This window comes from Dromaius novaehollandiae, chromosome 11 (assembly GCF_036370855.1).
Source record: "Dromaius novaehollandiae isolate bDroNov1 chromosome 11, bDroNov1.hap1, whole genome shotgun sequence".
Classification (NCBI taxonomy): domain Eukaryota; kingdom Metazoa; phylum Chordata; class Aves; order Casuariiformes; family Dromaiidae; genus Dromaius; species Dromaius novaehollandiae.
Window position 1 is genome coordinate 24,915,106 of NC_088108.1, and position 16,060 is coordinate 24,931,165.

The 16,060-nt window shown below is 40.0% G+C and overlaps 1 protein-coding gene and 1 long non-coding RNA gene across 8 annotated transcripts; one reads left to right on the forward strand and one right to left on the reverse strand.

Moving 5' to 3' along the window:
• Positions 1-4,245: 4,245 nt before the first annotated feature.
• On the reverse strand, positions 4,246-13,690 carry LOC112989645 (TLR adapter interacting with SLC15A4 on the lysosome-like). 7 transcript variants are annotated; one of them, XM_026110929.2, is made up of 6 exons: positions 13,327-13,690; positions 13,025-13,105; positions 11,596-11,788; positions 8,902-9,184; positions 7,944-8,165; positions 4,246-6,000 (listed from the first exon to the last, which is right to left on the reverse strand). In XM_026110929.2, exon 6 carries the CDS (start codon positions 5,953-5,955, stop codon positions 5,032-5,034), a length of 924 nt encoding a protein of 307 aa, XP_025966714.2. In that variant the 5' UTR covers positions 5,956-6,000; positions 7,944-8,165; positions 8,902-9,184; positions 11,596-11,788; positions 13,025-13,105; positions 13,327-13,690; the 3' UTR covers positions 4,246-5,031. The 7 variants fall into 7 exon arrangements, with proteins under 7 accessions (XP_025966714.2, XP_064374517.1, XP_025966716.2 ...); XM_064518447.1 differs by having other exon boundaries at positions 13,025-13,125; XM_026110931.2 differs by adding an exon at positions 7,133-7,235 and having other exon boundaries at positions 13,025-13,690.
• LOC112989648 (uncharacterized) lies at positions 13,560-14,525 on the forward strand. The gene is made up of 2 exons (XR_003260877.2): positions 13,560-13,999; positions 14,325-14,525. It is a non-coding gene; the product is annotated as an uncharacterized LOC112989648 (long non-coding RNA).
• The last annotated feature ends 1,535 nt before the right edge of the window (positions 14,526-16,060 follow it).

Consider the following 16,060-nt stretch of genomic DNA (forward strand, 5'->3'; position numbering starts at 1 on the left):
CGTAAGTGGGACAGTATGACAGAGGGAAAGTGTCAAGAAGGAAGGTCTTGTGCCACTTAGGATTCATAGGTCAGTGCTAAACACATTTATATCTACCTAGAAGCCTGCAGGTAGTCAGGACACTGTGTGGTACTGGCAGAATATGTTAGCAACTGGGCATTCACTTACCAAGGGGCTGCCGAACTACACAGCTGATTTATATTCCCAGCAGATTGATGAGATTATCATGAATAAATTAACTAGAAATGTTCTTCTGGCAAAGAAAAATGAGTTCAACTATAAATAGATATTTACATTTTGGAACCTGTACATAAAATAGGAGCAATGTGAAAAGAAAAATCAGAATTACAATTTCATACATAAACTAGCGGAAATGAAGCTGGATAATCATCTTTCTAAAGTTCATTCAGCAGAATGTTAGAACATTAATGGAAACTGTTATTGTGCACAGCTGGATATCCTTTCTTGTGGGAGATAATCCTCCCTCCAAAGAGAGCTAAAATTTTGAGATTTATTCACAAAATGTTTGCAAACCTCTGGAAATCCTTAACTAAAGAGGTACTGAAGAAAATCACCAGCAGATATTATTATTTGACTGTATAATAGGTATCACAATAGTTGTAAATGTTGATCTGGCATGTAAAAATCTTACTCACCTAGGTGGGCTTAGTCACCTTCTGGAGGGGCTTATTTTCCACCACTGACAATAGAAACCAGGCTGGTGGATGAGGTCCTAGCTATATATCGCAGTTAAATTGAACAGATTTAACATAAAAAGCACAAATTCTTTCAGGGTTCTGGTCACAGTACTTGATGAATGTCTCTCTGTGGGAATGCAAAATGAGAACTGGAAATGAAAGTGGAAAATTCCCTGCCAATATTTCTCCTTCAATTTCAGATTTTCTGGCACATGCATAAACGCAACTGCCAGCTAGAATTTGGCCTCATATGTGTGACCTGTAGAATATGGCACTGCTTTCATTTGTAATAAAATACATCTGCTGTCCTTCAGCAGTCTGGAAAAGCACACCTTTTAAGTGATTTTCCTGTGTAATTTAAGTTTACTGAGCCATTTTTCCTGCTAGTGAAAATGGGCACAGCTCCAGTGCAGCTGATGAAGTTTTCTCACTTAAATCCAGAATGTGGCTCAGTATTTTTCAAATATAAATAAATCCAAAGCATGTCATTAATTGAAACATGTCAATTAAAATAAAATGGAATTAAGAAAAGTACTTAAGTGGATAATAAAGGCTACAGATTAAAGCTTTTCTCATAATATTGCTTGTTGTGTTTTCATTCTAACATTTACATTAGAGCTAAAATTGTCCACATACCTGTGAAAATTAATTTTAAAGTGTGCTCTGAAACCATTTCTGAACTGGATGAGATCAACACAGCTTCACAGTTATCCTGGATTCTGGCAAATACAGAATATTCATTTTCCTATTGTCTCCTCCTCTGCCACTCCATTTAATAACAATGAGAGAAGCAGGTCTATAGGGGTTTCTCCCACTGTAGCAGGTCACACTACTCAGCAGCTTCTGCTGTGTCCATTAACATCAGCATTAAAACTGCAGTTAACTTCTAAGATCTAAGTTTAAGACTTTAAGGTTAGTATTAGAGCTAAGTACAGATTTCCTCCTTCACTATTCCCAGGGCTGGGGAGAAGCATAGAAAAAACACCAGAATCTGGACCTCAGCTTTAAACTCTGACTTCCACATGTCCTGAGGAAGAATCTTATGCAATTAACTTATTTCAAGATTTCAGCTGAACTATAAGCACGTCCCAGGGGAGATAAAAGGCTAGGCCAAGGCAGCACAAATGCCACAGAAGAGTTTTTTCTATGGTTAATTGCAAATCCTTTGGTTAATGATGCCCTTCTGAATATTTTTCCTCTCACCTTCAGTTAGCTTATTCTCCTCATCTCAATGAAGGAACACTTTAGGGTGCTGCCTGCTCTGGGCTCCTCCAGAATTTAATGAAGTCATTCAGCCTCTTCCGAAGGGCTTTTGGCTTGATTTTGCATGCTGACAAGGTAGTTAGTGAGACACATGCAATTAGGGCAGTGCATGAAAACAATAAAGTATCCTTTCCTATCATCCTCCTAGAAAACAGGGACCAGTTTCAGCGTATACTCCTTGCACTACTAACGTCAATGAGAATTTTTGATCAGGCAAGGAATGTCCAGTTAAGCCTGACATTCATGAGTTTGATCTTATTTTATAGGACTGTTTTATAAGAGCACCTGAAAATACACAGCAGCAGAAAAGGTTTATTATATACTCTTGTTTTTGCTTGTCACTTGCACCAGGAGGGAAAGAGTCTCATTTTGGTCACTCCAAACCATCCTTTGCTGTACGAATGGATTCTTCTCATTCCTGCCAATCGCCAAACTCTAGCAATCTCACTTTTCTCTTCTATACCTTTGAAAATATCCATCCTACCACAAAGCCAACATGGAAGAATCCAGCTCAGATCCAACACTGTGTGCAAAAAACAACATACAAAAATTCAAAGTTAGATATTCAGATGAGAAACAAAGAGCAAGAATAAGATTTTCAAAGACAGCTGAAGGAAGTGAATGCCCAGTTTGCAAGGGAATTCAAGAGCAGCAGAGTGCCCATCTTCCTAGAGCTCCAAACCGAAGCTGCGTAACAGCTGGAAAACACATCAAAGCCAGGGGTATTCACTCTGCTCAGACTCTGAATTGGCTCGATGCTTAGATACATTGCATGAAAAAGCCTATCAGATTGACAGCCTTGTCTGCAAATTGCTTGGTGTTTTATTTGAGTTTTGAGGTTTGGTCTCAAAGTCGAATACAAATACCATATCGAATCCACACGCTTGCGTTTGGATGTGTTAGACATTACTTCCATAAATTCAGTGAGCCAGGCATGTTAGTTAAGTTCTACCACTCCTAAAAGAGATTGAAAGGCATCAGAAAAGGTTACAATCTCGAGATATTTTGCAATTCCCCTTCCATTACACATGCTGCTGCATTTAGCAGACTGTTTGACATCCCATAAAATGATTGCACAGAGTTGACAGTTGCATCATCCTGCAGGAGAAGCCCCACACCGTGAGCAAGCAGTGTGAGAGCAGTCTCTGCATAGGTATAGCTTATCAAGGACCCAGTCAGCATGCTTTCATTCTGCACACTTCCTTCTCTCTACAGGGCAAAACAGGCACAATCTCAACTCTAAGCCCCATCATACTGCTTGTATTACAATAAACACAACTAATTAAGCTAAAATACTTGAATTAGGGGCTCCAAGGTGAATCCCTTGTGAAATCAGATCATCTCAATGTTCTGAGGCATTCTTTCAAGCCTACTGATATTTTCATTATAAATGCCAGCTCTCACTGATGATTTGGAAACTCCCCCCCACACACACAACTAAAAGACGCTGGATTAAAGGAAAAGCAAAAATAAAGAAATAAAAACTTTGATCTCTTCAGAGGACTGATCGGATGTCAAGGACCTTGATTTATAAACACAAGTATGTTTGCATTTGATGTATTATTACCTAGAGATCACACAATCCTTCATATTCTCTTAGAAGGTTGACAAAGATTTAGAAAACACATACTACATATCAGAGTTTAAGAGACGTATCTCAAAAACAGAGACAGTTTTGTTTTATGCTAGTTGTTAAAAAACAAGTTTCACTGAGAAGTTCTTTATAACTGGCCCCATACCTGTGCATTGACTGGCATCAGTAACTAAATAAAATGATTTAACTAGCATTATAACACGTATTCGGGAAGCTTTAAATTGTACAAGCATAGCTCTGTTGATAGATTTTGGATTTGGATTTCATGATTACCAACCTAAAACTGCAGCTCTATCAAATCACAGTTAGTCATAATACAAGTGAGTGAAGATGTTTGCTTACTAGTAGAAAACTTCTGCTGTCAAGATAATGGCCTAGTTCATTTATCATTTTACAATGGCAACACAGTTATTAATTTCCAGCTAAAATACTTACTGAGAAGTGACCAGAAAGGAAGGAAAAAAACATTTTAAGGTTAAGCAAGCAAGTTTCCCTAGTGAATTATGCATTTACGCTTCCACATGAAGATGGAAAAAAAGTTTGCAATATTTTTTTCAGGAATGTTGCAACAGAATCTTAGCTTGTTTAGGCTGCAAGAGCTTCATTTCCAAGGAAATAAAGACAGAGTCCATTTACTAAAAATGCAGAAGGTACATAAAATAATAACATAATGACAGAAAGATAAGTGTATTTCATTGAAGAGGAAAGAATTTATTTAAAATAAAAACATGTTTTTAAAACAGAAAATAAAACACAATCTTGATCAGCTATTTCACCTCTTAGGAAATTATTAACTTTCATTGTAACATACTTTACCTATGCAATACAAATATACATATGCAATAATATTAGAACCTCTTGAGTGTCCTGATTAATGTTTAAGGCTGATATTTCTTACACATGATACTATACACAAAATAATTCAGAGTTCTGAACATCTCTATCTGCTGACAAGATTTTCAAACCAAGGAAATATTTTCTCAGCCACTCTGATCAAGCTTTGCAGAAGCAAAATTTGCTGGACTTTGGATTAGGCAATATAGTCAGAGCCCAAGTTTTCAACATTCCAGTTCAAAGAAAATTTGACTCTTTTCCTTACTAGGGGGATGGATTACTCTCTTCCATCATAATTTTACCAGCACTTATGCCTTGACTGATTGTTCTTGCAGGAGTAAATCCAATGATACATGAGTATAATTACTCACAGAGCCAGAGTCTTAGAAGTGGGGCTCACACCATTTAAAAATACGGCTGAACAGCATTTTAGAGGTAAGTTCATTTCTTATTCCAAATTAGAAAAAGACAACAGTGACTTTTATCTTCCTCTGATAAGAGCACCATAGACAAAGTATTTTAAATGTTAAAACATTTATTTGAAAAAGTCTGTAGTGTCTTATGTTTTCATTTCCCAATCTAATCCTTACAGTGAAATATTTGTATCTGAATTCTATTCATCTCTTCAGCTACGCAGTTCAGTTATGATGTGAAATGTATCCTGCAGCTCTTTTCCACACATGCTGGGTTTGAGATCTGTAAGTCTGGAGTACTAAATTCAGAGCTATTTCCATTAGTAGCATTACGCAAACTAAACAAAGCTAGAGAATGTAAGAGCACCTCTCTAGCTTTAGATGTTTCCATATTCTGCTCCTGGGATATCTGAAAGCTTATCTGATTCAAGTTATTCCTTATCAAACTGCAAGTCAGGAGGTTCGTTACAGAACCACACCTGGCCAAGTTTTCTTCAAAAAACTGTTTATAGAGCTCTGCCACTTTTCTTTCCATGTAGTTGTTGAGCATGGAGTTTGAAAGAGGCTCTTCACAGAGCACCATACTCCTTTCTCCACTTTCATCTGCAGACAGGGACTTTACACTAGGCTTCTCAAGGTGTTCCGATAGAGGGGATTGACCTAGAGGAATATCTGCAGACAGCAGAACAGGGCCATCAGGAAGTTCATCACACACATGGTCCAGAACACAACCTGAGTCACATGTATGGTCACCCACACGGTCTCCCCCAATATGTAAGTCAGGATAGTTTTGATAAATGCTGTTGCATGACCAGGATCTATACAAATCCAGCTGTTCATTATTTTCTCCTCTTTTGGGAATACACAAAGCTGGTGATGTGGCTCCTCTAACAAGTACTTTCTGATCTTTTGCAGGTAACTCTTTTATGGATTTCCAGTGAGGGTCCCTCTTGTGTTCCATTTTGCTACTATTAGCAGTGATCTTGTCCTGCTTCTCATGTCCAGTAGCAAACTCTTTAATTTTGGGGTTGTCTACAAGTTTCTCTCTCCACATTCCCTCCTTATCCTTTTTGGTTACATGACATTTGTGAGGCTTATCTTGATCACAGTTTTCTTTATATACAAGTCCTGTTAAGATGCCTTCTGCCAACATGATGACCAGTGGTAGAAAGCCTTATCACCAGACTTCCATATAGACCTGTGAGTGAAAGAAAGCCAGGCAAAGTACCTCAAGCTTATTTGGAAAAAAAGAAGCAAGAATAAAAAATTAACAATGCATATTTCATGAAGACTGTCTGTGATGTTGCTTTTATTCTAGAATGTTTCTCTTTAGTAAACAGTAACTTGCTTGCTTTTCTAAAAATCTAACATCTATACCTAGGTCAACAAAAAACTTTCTGAAGCTATGAGAAGGGCATTCACCAAGTTCTTCACCTCTAGTTTCACCTTTATTCTTAGGTGTCTCTTCTGCACTAGGTCTAGCTGAGACAGATTATATTCATGAACTGTTACACTGTAAGGACTAACAAAAAAATCAACAAGATGGTTTCACTTGTTGTCTACATTGTATCGTCAGTTGCAAGTCATCTTTTCCCATTGAAAGACAATAATTTATTAGCTAAAGGCCTGATGCAGGAAGACAGTCAAGATCAAAGTTGGACTTAGAAGCTGATTCTAAATTGGCCTGAGCTATCCTATTAAGTGCTGAGAACCTTCAAAAGATGCTGACAGTTCTTCATGTCTATTAAAACTGCATCCCAAATGCAGCACTTGAGCATTCACATGTACAAAAGTTTCTAAGTTCCCTCCTAACGATGATTTTAAAAGATATAAATAGTTAATTTGTCTCCCCCAACCAGAGCTTAACAGCAAATAGTGTATGAGTAGCGTGCTTTTATCTCTAAGGCTCCACAGTTTTATTAAGTGCACATGAATAATTAAAAGCTAGCCTACATGCCTCAAAATCTATTATGCTCCTTATCATTTCATTTTAATTCATCTACTGTTAAAACCAATGGGAATCTTCCCAGCTAAAGCTGTGCCTTGCTTAAATTCACTGAGGGCAAGATCATAACCACTCCTGTTGCAGAAGAATGGGAAAGAAGAACACAAGGAAATCCCCACATGCTTCAATTTTTTTCTTTTTTTTTAATCTCTGCAGATTTCAAGTACCTTCACGCATCTCTACTGCGCTCATGGTTTGAAACAGTAGAGAGAAGCAAGGAATGAGGCTGTCTTACTGAAGAGTATGTACTAAATCTCCTGAAGAACATAACATACTGGAATGTCCTTTGTACTCTTGCGAGAAATCCACTAAAAGCTCTACTTACATCATGGACAACTAAGGCTTGATTCTTTTCATGCTGCTGCCAATTTAAATCAGGAGTAATGTCACACAAGTCACCGGATAGCTCTTCTGCACACACAACACCTCTACAAATTTAATATGACATCTGATATACAACAGGGAAGATTCTCCTCATCCTACTCATTTGCTTGTATAAACAACCACACTATGTAATCCGTATAATTTTCTACCTCCCTCCTAAATTTATGCACAGCCACAGTAAAACTGTTCCCCCCCCCGCCTTTTCTTTTTTTAAAGCAAAAATTGCATTTCCCCCCCGCCTAAAGTTGATTGTAACACCGGAATTGGGATATGCTTGCAAGTGAGACTGAAACAGACAGGAAAGACAGCACACCATGCCTTCTCCTGGTCACATTAGCATAACTGTTTACTTTATCTACAGAACCACTTACATATGCAAAAAGTAGGACAACATTTTCTGAAGCACTTAAGGGACTTAGAAGAGAAAGTGCCATTTTCGAAAGAGATGAGGACACTTAGAAGTCTAAATCTTGTTGAATATCAATGGAATTTAGAATACTCCATGCCTAATTCACTTTTGAAAAACAGTATGCACATACCCAGACCCTTTAATGCTTATAAAAATTAGCTACATTGCTCTGAAAATGCTCATAGTGCTAAAATAAGAGCTAAAACATGGTAACCTTAAAAAAAAAAAAAAAGAAAAACACACACACTTTTTAAAATAAAGTAAATGTTGCCTGCATTCTGGAACAAAATGTAAGGAGGAAGAAGAAGAAGAAAAAAAAAAAAGATGTAAAGCCCAGACTTACCAATTCTAACAGGGTAAGACAGTTGGATAATCACGTAGCTTAGATTTCTGCTACTACAGCTGCTGAAAGAGAATAGATTCTCTCATACTCTCTCTTCATTGAAGTCTGTGTGAGCAGTAACTAAAGTACACACCATTTAGTTCCTCATTTTGTATTCCTTTTAAAACAGAAGTGGTCCCAGTGGAAAACTGTGTAGTTTTTGAGTACAGAGTAACAGCAAATCTAAAAGAGGATGTTAAAAAAATGAATTGAGATATTTCTGACTGTGGTGCAATGCTGACAAGTTGCATAATTGCTACTTAGTGCGTCATTTAAAAACAACAAAAATTAGTAAGTGATCAGGGCATCTGTACTTCACCAGGCTGTTCAAAATTGAAACTGAATTCCACTGAACGCTTCCATCTACATAAAAGTTCAGTTTTGATGCTATCATCCACCTGACTTACAGAGGCAATTTATATCATTTCCCCTTTTGAAACAAACAGCTAAATTTGTTGTCTTGTGACCTTCCTCCGCTGGGGAAGAAACTGACACTAAGTGCTCATCAAGATTTTGATGAGATCTTATTTCTCTATAAAGAATAAATATAAGAATCTGTCTCTCTGAAGGTAGTAGTCATCAGGCAGCTAAAGACAGTCTCTTTGCTCACTGATCCAAGCCACCTTCTTGGGGCTCAAAAATTATTTTTCTTTCAAAGGCATACCACAGGTGCCTCCATGTTTTTTTCTGTATTTCCTTCCTCTAGCCTGGAGCACAAATACAATCCATTCAGCCCTCTGCCCTGAGTTTTTTGTCATATCCCTGAGATTAAAAGATCACTAAGTCACGGGCAATGTCCATATACACACAGTACATGTGTATATACACAAATGACTCCTGACTGCAGAGAGCACACACATTGCAGGCGATGTGAGGTCATTTTGCACATGCACTGTAGATCCAATGCACCTGGCCTTACCTCTTTGGTACAATGCCTGTGAATCCCCTTCATATTAAAATTCAGGTTCTGCCAGGGCCCAGGAGATGGACTTCAGATGGCACTGTCTTTGAGCAGCTCTCCAGCCAGCCTTGATGAATCAAGCATTTGGGTTGTGCAACTTATTTTTTCATCCATTCCAGCTATCTTGAGAAAGACGAGTTTGACAGTTCCTTCAGGAGGCTGAACAGCAGCTGTTTCTTCCAACTGTTTTATGTGTTTCACTGTCCAAAACTGCTGTAACAGGATATACAAGTGTAATGACCTGCAGAGCATAATATATAAAAGCATGAGGAAAAGTACAATGGTGGTTTATGAAAGATAAAGCTAAGAACAGATCAAGCATTATCTGGAAGTAGATCATATCTCCCCTGCATTTTTGCTGTTTATTAGCCATTAAAGCCAGAAATCAAACTGACTACTTAGTAGAAGGACTGCTAAGAACAGAACTGTGGAGACCCTACTCCTGCGAGCTGTAATCTGGATAACACAGGCCCCTTTGGCTGCTACAAGATCTGGGACTTTTGCAGAAATCATGTGAAGCCTGGCTACACGTCCTAGTCCAGAAGGCCAGGCTGCTGGCTAAGATGACCCTGCGAGTAAGGTTTGATCTCTGGGAAAGAGTCAACAGCAAATTTTCAAAGATGTGGCTTCCTCTGGCAGATATTTGTGTTTTTATGGCTTTCTAGGCAAGTTAAAAGGCTAGATTATTTTGAAATGAAAGTCAAGTCTCACCTCTACCTCTATTTAACCTCCAAATTACAAGCAGAATGCTGGCTGCTGCTGTCCTTCCTGTTCAGTGCAAGCTGCCCAGCTGACAGGCAGACTTTCAAATGTGGCTTTCAGATCTGTAAACAACCTCTATCCTTACTTACTGGCAAAGACAAATGATAACAGTAACATCCAACTGTAGCACATATTAGTTAGTTACTTAGATACTCAGATACACTAATTTTTGTGGGCAGACTTGACTGAAGACTTTGTAAGAATTAATGCCTATCTAGCAGACCTCAAAGGCAATAATAATTCATCTAGGATGTATGACAGATTTGGGTTTGATCCTAAACAGATAGCTACAAAGCAATGGTTTATCTTGAATAGGTCAGATTCTTCTTAGGGGACAATTACTCGTTTCTCATCCATTATTACCCATTTCCTGCAAAAAGCTTAGTTTCTGTTCAAAAGCGTAACTTATTTAAGAAAACAAGTGACAATTATACTATTGGAATGCATGACTGTGTGCTTTAGCTTGTAGTAAAATACACTAGATATCTGGAACATAAGGTAAATAGAGTCAATAAGGATTCGGTTGGTTTTCCTTCACTGCTAACTTCTCTCAGACCCTTATAACTAAACGGTTACAGACTGGTAACTAAAGAGTTACTACATTCTGACTAATCAAATCAAGGACACAGTTAATACATTTGATTTACAGTTAGAATCCAGACTTAAAACACTTTTTACACATCTTACAATAATTCCTAAAATACAGAGTTCTTCTTCAAAAAAAAAAAACACTATTTTTTTTTTTAGAAATATTTAGGAAAAGTTATTTTTCCCCTATCCATCAGATAATTATCTATACCCATCTAAAAGTCTTTAAAAAAATTTAAAAAAAACCACAGGAGAGTGGGCTATTTTGTATTTATTTAATTCAGATGAAATGGAGATGGCAAATTCCTGAAAGAAACTGAACATCCACATGTAAACTGATTATTCCAAAACATACTATCATTCTCTATATAGAGAGGCTACTCCCTACCAAAGAGATTTCCATTAGTAATTTGATTCTTCGACAAATAACGTTAGTCTGAAGGTTCAGTAAGTACCCTATTACTGAACAGACTACATAGTTTCAGACAGCAAACACTCAAAAGTTAAACTTCAAGGAACTTGTGCATAATCCACTTTTTATATTTGCCTGTCCAAGTCTGCTTCTCAAATTATATTTTTCCACTGTCAGAGGTCTCCAAACACAGAAAAAAGCAGGAGGGTGCTCAAAATGCCTTTATCTTAGTTTTATCCCCTTTAACATTAAAATGTTCTACAAGTTTACGTTTATAATTTTGCAAAACTAAATTCATGTTACAAGATCCGCACCTTCCACTAAATGCACAAAAACACCAGAAAATGGTATTTAGCCTCACACAGGCTAAAGCAGAGTTCATGCACTGAGCCACACAACAGTCCCAAGTACTAGACCAAAAGCAAGTCCATAGACAATTTCAACAGTTTTCTGTTGATTTCTTTGTTAAATTTCCTTCTTCTCAGAAGAAAAAAAAAATTGGAAGTTGATTCTCACCCACGTACTACCCTGAAGTTCTTAAATAGATGCTGCTTAGCGTAATGGTAGAAGTGGGGGGAAAAAAACACAGAACAAAACTACAGAGTGAAGATAGCAGTACAGCAACATATTGATTGCGACCCATCATTCAACATGTTTTGGCGGCAGAACTATGACATGCCTTAGAAGTGAATTAATGTAAGACAGAAAGCAACTATGATCCCGTAAGTCTGAAGGGGTCTCTTCAGAATTCTTCCTACCCCCTCCTCTTCCCCTCTGCTTCACAGCACACTTCAGTTTTTATGGAGGCAGAATGCAAGCTCATTTGATTCCCACTGAACACTTATAAAACTCAGCTCATATTTAAAGGTTGTTTAAAATGACACACACACCCTTTTTTTACAAAAAATCACGCTACAGGAGTTCAATTTTCACATGGTAGATTTGGTTGCCACTTCAGCAGAGTGCTCCTGCCCCCAGCCTTGACAGGATCAGACCTCACAGGAAACAGGGTGGCTCGAATTCCATGTAGTTTAAACCTTGCCTCCTTCACTGAGTTTGTAATTAGCACCAGCTGTAGGCATACTTTTTGTGAAGCAGTTTCACCAAAACACAAAAGCAACAGAGAGAGAGAGGAAGAAAAAACACAAGTTAGGTAAATTAGTCATTTGTGCGATTAAAAACAAGTCATCTTTCATTTCAGTTGTACTCAGGTGTCAAATGCATCAACATCCAAAGAAACTAATATTTTTCCACCAATAAGATCATCTCACAAAAAGCTTAGATTTACAGAGATAAAATCAGAACAAGACAGACACCACAGTTATTTCAAAATTTGAATAGAAATTACAGTTGGAAGAAACAGAGCCAGCAAGACAAGGATGTCTGAATCCCCAGGCTAAACTTAAAGCAGAATCTATAATGAGAAATTATATTTGTCTAAATCATTCATATATGAAAAAAGTAAACAATACAGCATTGCGTACTGCCATACACAGTTATCATATTATACTAACAATAACTAAATAGCAGCACTACTGCAGAATTTAAATAAGTCCCTTATTTCAGCTCGAACTATGTATTTTATATGCATATATATATGAAATAGAAATTGACTACATTAACTAATATTTTTCAAGCATAGTTGTTGCAAGTCTTTTGTTTTCCATCTAAACTAGCAGTACTTTGTTTTAACCACCCAGCTTCTTCAAGGCTCAAGAACATTTTTGCGCAGCAGCTCTTCATTTACTTGAACATATGTTCGAGCTCTTTGGTGATGTGACTACCAATTCTGTGGTTACTGTGATAAAAGATTCAAGTTATCAGTATATATTTACAAATAAAAAGCAGCCCAAAGAATGTGATCTTTCTCTTATCAAATCTCATTCCTGTTTGTTAAGTACCAGCATGGAAGCAGAAAAACTTCATACGCTTAAAAGCAGCTGTTCCTTCTACCCCTACTACATTGGATTTAAATTTATGGTTTTATCTATTGGGTAAAGACGATGAGCTTTGGCCACGTCCTTCTGCCCTCTGGTACACACCGCGCCAGCGGGCCTCGCGCTTCACCCGCATCTTCTGCTCAGGTCATGCACGTCTGCCTTAGTGCCAGCACAGAGCATATATTTATATATAAAAAATATATATATATAAATATATATTTATGTATGTATATATTTAAAACAAAAATAAGCACGGCACTACATTTCTATAAGCACAGTACGACAAAACTGACTGCACTGAATCCACGCTGCTCGTGACCTCAGTCATTGCCGGCTGCCGGCACAAGACCGCGTCTCTCTCGTGCCCCCTGCTGCTCACCCCGCTCAGCTTCCGCGGCGCCGGTCCTCACAGGCCAAGGGCACGGATCCGGAGCTTGTCTCCACTGCAGAACTGTAGTTTCTGGAGCAAGCAGATTTTTCCTCAGGAAACAGAAATTCGGCACTTACCGTTAGCTTTAAGAAAAAAGGGTGAGGGGGGGAACCCCTCTAACGATTCCTCTTATTTGGGATTGAAACTGCCACTAATTCGTATGGATGCACACACCCACACGGGGCTTTCTGCTGCTTAAAGACACTCAAAGCAAAGTACTTTTATAACCACAGTTAAGTTTTACTACACACCAAGCAGGTACAGAAGAAACAAAGCTTGGAGCGGTTACAGGGTCTCCCCAAAGCCGCAAGGAAGCCACCGCAACCAGCGAGGGACCTCGGCCGAGCTTCCATCCGCGGCTGGAAAAGGACCCAGAGTCAGGCGACACTTGCGTCTTCAGACGCACAACGCCCGCGGGGGGGAGAACACGCAGACCCGGGGCCTCACACACCGCACGCTGCGAGGACACTCGAGCCAGAGCAGCAGCCCGGCGGGGTCAGGGCCCGCCCCGCAGAAGCGGCGCTGCGCCACGCGGCCCGGGCCGGCAAGGGCAGCGCGGGAGGAGCCCGCGAGGCGGCTGCCCAGCGAGGCGGCGCCGCGCAACGGCCGCCTCTAACGGCCGCCGCCAACGGTCGCCCCGAGCCGCGCGCTGACCGACGGGCGGAGCGGCCAATCAGAGAGGCGGGGGCGGGGCGGCGGTTGGTTGCCGGAGCAACGGCGCGGCGGCCATGGGCTCCCTCAAGGTGTACTGCGGCAGCGTGACGGGGTCCCGGCAGGTGAGCGGCGGCCGCGGCGAGCCCCAGCCCCGAGCCGGCGAAGAGGGGGCGGCAGCGGCGGCGCCTCGCCTCGGTGCCGCTCTCTGCGGGCGCAGGTGCGGCAGAGGCAGGCCGAGGTCAGGCGGATCTTGGACGGGAACCGGCTGCGGTACGAGCTGATCGACGTGTCCGTCAGCGAGGGGCGGCTGCGGGAGATGCGCGAGAAGGCGGGCGACCCGCAGGCCACGCCGCCGCAGATATGCAACGGCGACGAGTACTGCGGGGTAGGGGCCGCGCTGCCCTCGGGCCCGGCCGCCTCGCAGCTAGGCCTCGCAGGGAGGTTCATGCGGCCTCAGCGCCGCCGTCGGGGTCGCGAGCCACCGGGGGGCTTTGCCTGGCCGAGCAGTAACTTGCCCTCCGCGCGGGGAAGGGGCTCAAGGCGAGGTTGAAGTGCCGCGGGAATCACGTTGCTCGGTTTTGTGCTTGTTTTTAAGGGTTTTGAGATGCTATACCAAGCGACTGAAAATGAAGAAGTCTCCAAGTTCCTGAAGATGACCCCAGTAGACAAGCCTGTACGAGAAGAAACTACCGTCTAAAGGACCGCTTTTGGCGTTTGGTAGTTCGCGAATGGGACATACTAAATGTGTGTATTTTAGGTACTCGGAATAAACATCCAGGAATTTATGATGCTACAACGCTTCGATTTTCTGTAGTAAAACAGTGATCTCTGCTTTGTCATCTTAAGTCAGCTTTTAGCATCCTTTTGCATTTTCTAGAGGGCGTTACAACATAGTTCAACATTGTTCACAATAAACTTTTCAATCTGAAATATACCAAAACCACATAGTATGGATGAATCACAAAATACTTTGCTTTTGTGGGACACTCATTAAAAGATAATTACTTGATAATTGTTTACTTCCTGATCTCTTCAGATGGGCTTCACACCTCATCCTTTTTTATGCTAAGTGTAATCCATTTTCAGAACAAGTACAGATGTTAACGGTAGTCTCCATTCTGCTTTCATGAAAGCACCTAGTAGTTTCACCAGTTGATTCCTGTTCCTGCCGTTCATTCTCCATATCAAAAGAAGCTTCAAACACAGCTTAAATGAACTGTAGTGCTAAAATGACTTCTAGGGTTTTTCCTCTTGTGTGAATGTACCTCTCAGAAATTAACTCTTCTAAAAGACTGATAGATGTCTAAAATTGCTACTTGATGTAGTTATTCTGTTTTGGTGTAGCAGACAGCATAACACTGGTTATTCAGAAACAGTGTGCTGACTCCAAAAAAAAAGAACATAAGATAGGTGGAAGAAACATGATGATAGTACTCAGCTCTCCAGTGGAATACATGGACATAAGTGATAGGTAGGTGCCTTCATTTTAACTTGCACCTTCAATCAGCTCTTTAGCAGAGGCTGGGGATGAAGCAGGAAAATGTAAACTCAGAATGCCTCTCCCTAAGTAGTAATACATGTTTTCCCAGTCTTGTATTTATATCAACCCCCCCCCCCCAAAAAAAAAAAAAAAAAAAAAAAACAAGACTGGCAAAAGAGGAAAACAGTAGCTCAAGGCAGGATACCTCAATGGCTTGCTCCCAGGTAATGACTTGTCTCAGTTTCATTTTAAACTAACTATTAAAATTCTCCTACCATAATGGGGAAAACACAGGAGGGATGTGGCCTGATTAAGTTCTTAATGCAGGTTACTGATAAGTCTGAATCTATTATGTAAATGGATTTAAATTATTGCTTTGAAAAATGTATCTTAGGTTGTTCCTAGTATTTCTTCTTGCATTTCTCAAATTGTGGGCTTGTGTGCACAGCTTTAGCTAATACCGCAACCTTTTTCTCATTTCATGTTTAAAAAAAGATAAAAACCAAAGACTCAGATCTTTGTATACAGTATGTAAATGAACTCTTATCAGCTCAAGTAACAGAGCTGCTGAAGAGCCAGTCATTACTCAGCATACTTAATCATGTAAAATCTCACCTACTTCTGTTGACAAAAACTTTACCTGAAGTTAACTAACTCTGTTTAGGAGCCTACCTTTTGGGCTTTGTGTTTGTCAAATTAACCTCAATCAACTCTGTGAGGAAGACTGTAAGGGACTAGCAGGCATCTATCTCCACTTTGCACACCTTGAGTGTGTATTGCAGGATATTTCTGGAGTTTGAATGATACAATCAGGCTTTACAGAATTTTCCACAAAATATGGATTAAGAATA

Coding starts and splice junctions, on each gene's coding strand:
- LOC112989645 (XM_026110930.2), bottom strand. CDS start 5,955: ATGTTGGCAGAAGGCATCTTAACAGGACTTGTATATAAAGAAAACTGT.